We start from the raw sequence: 3,531 nt of genomic DNA on the forward strand, positions 1-3,531 counted from the left end.
AGGAAGGAAGGAAGGAAGGAAGGAAGGAAGGAAGGAAGGAAGGAAGGAAGGAAGGAAGGAAGGAAGGAAGGAGGCTTCTTGCTCCTTGTGGCCTGGGGCTGCTGGGAGCAGGGGGTGGGGCTTGTGGCATGTGCCCACCCCCTGGGCTCTTTACTGCCGGAGCTCTGGTCCTGTGCGCTCCTGCAGGAAATGACCCCTGCATATTATGATACTGCCTATGTCAACGAGACAGTGAATTAAAAATAATTATCCAAAAGCTGGATAATTACTTATAATTCCCGACTCACTGAGATATGCAGTTATCATGACAGATGGTTGCATCCTGTCTCACACAGTGGCCAATCAGTTCCTCTGGAGGGCCAACAGTACAGCGTAGAGGCCGAGGCCTTCCCCTGATGTTGCCTCCTGGCTGTATATACACCATGCTGGACTAGATGGACCACTGGTTTGGTGTAGTGGTTAAGAGCGCGGACTCTAATCTGGGAGAACCGGGTTTGATTCCCCACTCCTCCACGTGCAGCTGCTGGTGTGACCCTGGATCAGTCACAAGCTCTCTCAGAGCTGTTCTCTCAAAGGCAGTCCTCAAATGAGCTCTCTCATCCCCACCCACCTCACAGGGTGTATGTTGTGAAAAGGGGAAGGGGAAGGGATCGTAAGCCGCTCTGAGACTCCTTCAGGTAGTGAAGAATGGGGTATAAATAATCTCTTCCTCCTCTCCTTATCAGGGGAAGGGCTCAGCTTCTACACCCTTTTTGGTCATCCAGAGGAATTGATTGGCCACTGTGTGACGCAGGATGCTGGACTAGATGGACTATTGGTCTGATCCAACAGGGCTCTTCTGATGTTCTTATGAAGACCTCGGCCTCTGTACCCTGTCGTTGACCCTCCAGAGGAACTGATTGGCCCCTGTGTGAGACAGGACGCTGGATTAGATGGACCACTGGTCTGATCCAGCAGGGCTCTAGTTATGTTCTAATGAAGGCCTTGGCCTCTGTGCCCTGTTGCTAGCCCTCCAGAGGAACTGGTTGGCCACTGTGTGAGACAGGACGCTGGACTAGATGGACCACTGGTCTGATCCAGCAGGGCTCTTTTTATGCTCTTATAGATAAATTCATGGAGGAGAAGTCTATCAATGGCTACTAGCCATGGTAACTGAGGAGAACCTCCACATTCAGGGGCACTAACCCTCTGGATCCCAGAGCCAGGAGGCAACTTCAGGGAAAGGCCTCGGCCTCTATGCCCTGTTGTTGGCCCTCCAGAAGAATTGATTGGCCACTGTGTGAGACATGATGCTAGACTAGACAGGCCGTTGGTCTGATCCAGCAGAGCTCTTCTTATGTTCTTATATAAATGAAAAAATAATAAAAGCAATTTTAAAAAATATAAGTATCACTGGACATGCTGTTACATAACACGGACTCCAAGGATAGGCATCTTTTCTTTTTTTCACCTAGACAACGTGTAACCATTTTACCTGTCGGCGAGATCAACCGCAACAAAGGCCAAAATGTAGAAAGGTCTCATCAGGGCTGTGATTTCGTACGTGTCCAGCACTTGGAAAGCGGCAGTCTCCGTGGGAGTGTTGACAATTAAGGAGTACTCCCCTATGCAAACCGTCAGCCACCCAAACACGAAGAGCGCTACGGAAGCGCCGCCGTTACCGCCGTACAGCGAGGTGAGCCTGTTTGGTAGCAAGTACCACGTTCCCAAGGCGCACAGCACCCCGGCAAGAACTGAGTGGCCGATGATGTTGGCGACATACTTCTTGCCTGGAATGAGGAACTTCACCGTTTCCGAACCTGCGCAGCCCGCAAACTCCCACACGTCCTCATCCGTGAGGTTATTGTGCATCGGCACTCTTTGCGCCGACGGCCTCCTCCGTCTCGCCTCCAAAGCCGCCCCCTGGACAATAGTGGCGGCGGCGAGCATGAGTCCTCCGGAAAGCGCGGCTGTGCCATAGTCTTGCAGGACGCCTAACTGATAGAGGGTCGTCCCCACCCCTCCCAGCACCCATGGCAGCAGGAACAGAACGACCTGATTGACAAAGACGTAAGACGGTGCGCTCTGCCCCAACTTCAACCGAGGGCCGCCCAAAGCCGTCTGTGTGAGCCGCCTCAAGAGGAAGTCTCGTTTGTGGTAATCCAGCAGGGGCACGTCGGGGCCCATTCTCATCTGCCCGGATTTCGAGCGGGACTCATCCTCTCTGTAACGAAAGCAAGAGAAATGGAGGAGGGGGCGTTACGGCAGCATGCAGTTTTGAACGTTGACAATGAAGCTGTGTTGCTCGAACAGTACGAAACCGTACCCCATTTGAAACTTCAGCCCGTCTTCAGGGTCTCTGTGCATGTGCAGATTTATAAGATTATGTGTGGAATAGAGCAGGTAGAGAAAGAAGTACTTTTCTCCCTTTCTCACAATACAAGAACTCGTGGGAACTCCATGAAATTGCTGAGCAGTCAGGTTAGTTAGAACGGATACAAGGAAGTACTTCTTCACCCAAAATAACACGTGGAATTCACTGCCACAGGAGGTGGTGGCGGCTACAAGCATGGATGGCTCCAAGAGGGAATTGGATAAACATATGGAGCAAGAGTCCATCAGTCGCTACTAGCCACAAGGGATAGGTAGGGACTCTCGGTCTGGGGCAAGTGATGCTCTGACTTCTTGGTGCTTGGGGGGGGGCAACAGTGGGAGGGCTTCTAGTGTCCTGGCCCCACTGGTGGACCTCCTGATGGCACCTGGTCTTTTTGGCCACTGTGTGACACAGAGTGTTGGACTGGATGGGCTACTGGCCTGATCCAATATTGGCTTCTCTTATGTTCTTATGTGCAGTTCCCATGTAGGACTGCACACACTGCTGCTTGATAACCATTGGTTAAAGCTAAGTGCCATAACCTAAAAATAATTTTAGGGATATGCAGCCATCCTGCTTTGAGCCTGTGGAGGCAAGTCAGGATAGAAATGTTTTAAATGAAACCAACACCTACCCTGTTATCGCAGACTCTTCTCTGTTAGAGGCATTGGTTGGGCAGACACAGGCCTTGACAGAGCCCGGTGGGCAGCCATGTTGGTCTGAAACAGTAGAACAAAGTTCGAATCCAGTGGCACCTTTAAGACCAACACAGTGTTATTCAAGGTGTGAGGTTTTGTGTGCATGCATAGTTCCTCAGATACATTGAAACTGAAGTTAACAGTCCATACATATAGGCAGAGGGTAAACAGAAAATCAGCATATAAGATAATGAAGATGCTTTAACAGACGCAAAGACCAAATAGGAATAACAAGCTAAGTTTATATGGTCACCATTAGAGATGTGAAGGCCCGGAAAAAAACAGGAAAATTAAAAAAAAAGTTTTCCCCCCGTTTTTTTCCCCTGAAGCCTTTTTTGTTTCTTTCAAAAAAAAATGGAAAGATTTAAAAAAGGAAAGAAAAAAAATGATTACGGAAAGTTTTATTTTAACATGATGAATAAAATATTTTAGGACAAGGTGTTCAAACATTTTCACTGCTGGTGGACCTGTTCAGAAATT

The 3,531-nt window shown here is 49.4% G+C and overlaps 1 protein-coding gene across 1 annotated transcript in view; it reads right to left on the minus strand.

Moving 5' to 3' along the window:
* Positions 1-3,102, minus strand: part of PCNX4 (pecanex homolog 4 (Drosophila)) — a 30,834-nt gene extending 27,732 nt beyond the window's left edge. The window contains exons 1-2 of the mRNA XM_015423083.1: positions 2,988-3,102; positions 1,475-2,203 (exon numbers count right to left, since the gene is read on the minus strand). Coding sequence (XP_015278569.1) covers positions 1,475-2,172 — 698 coding nt within the window. The 5' untranslated portion in view covers positions 2,173-2,203; positions 2,988-3,102. The remainder of the gene's footprint in view (positions 1-1,474; positions 2,204-2,987) is intronic.
* Between the last annotated feature and the right edge of the window lie 429 nt (positions 3,103-3,531).

This window comes from Gekko japonicus, unplaced genomic scaffold (assembly GCF_001447785.1).
Source record: "Gekko japonicus isolate JY-2015 unplaced genomic scaffold, Gekko_japonicus_V1.1 scaffold345, whole genome shotgun sequence".
NCBI classification, from domain to species: domain Eukaryota; kingdom Metazoa; phylum Chordata; class Lepidosauria; order Squamata; family Gekkonidae; genus Gekko; species Gekko japonicus.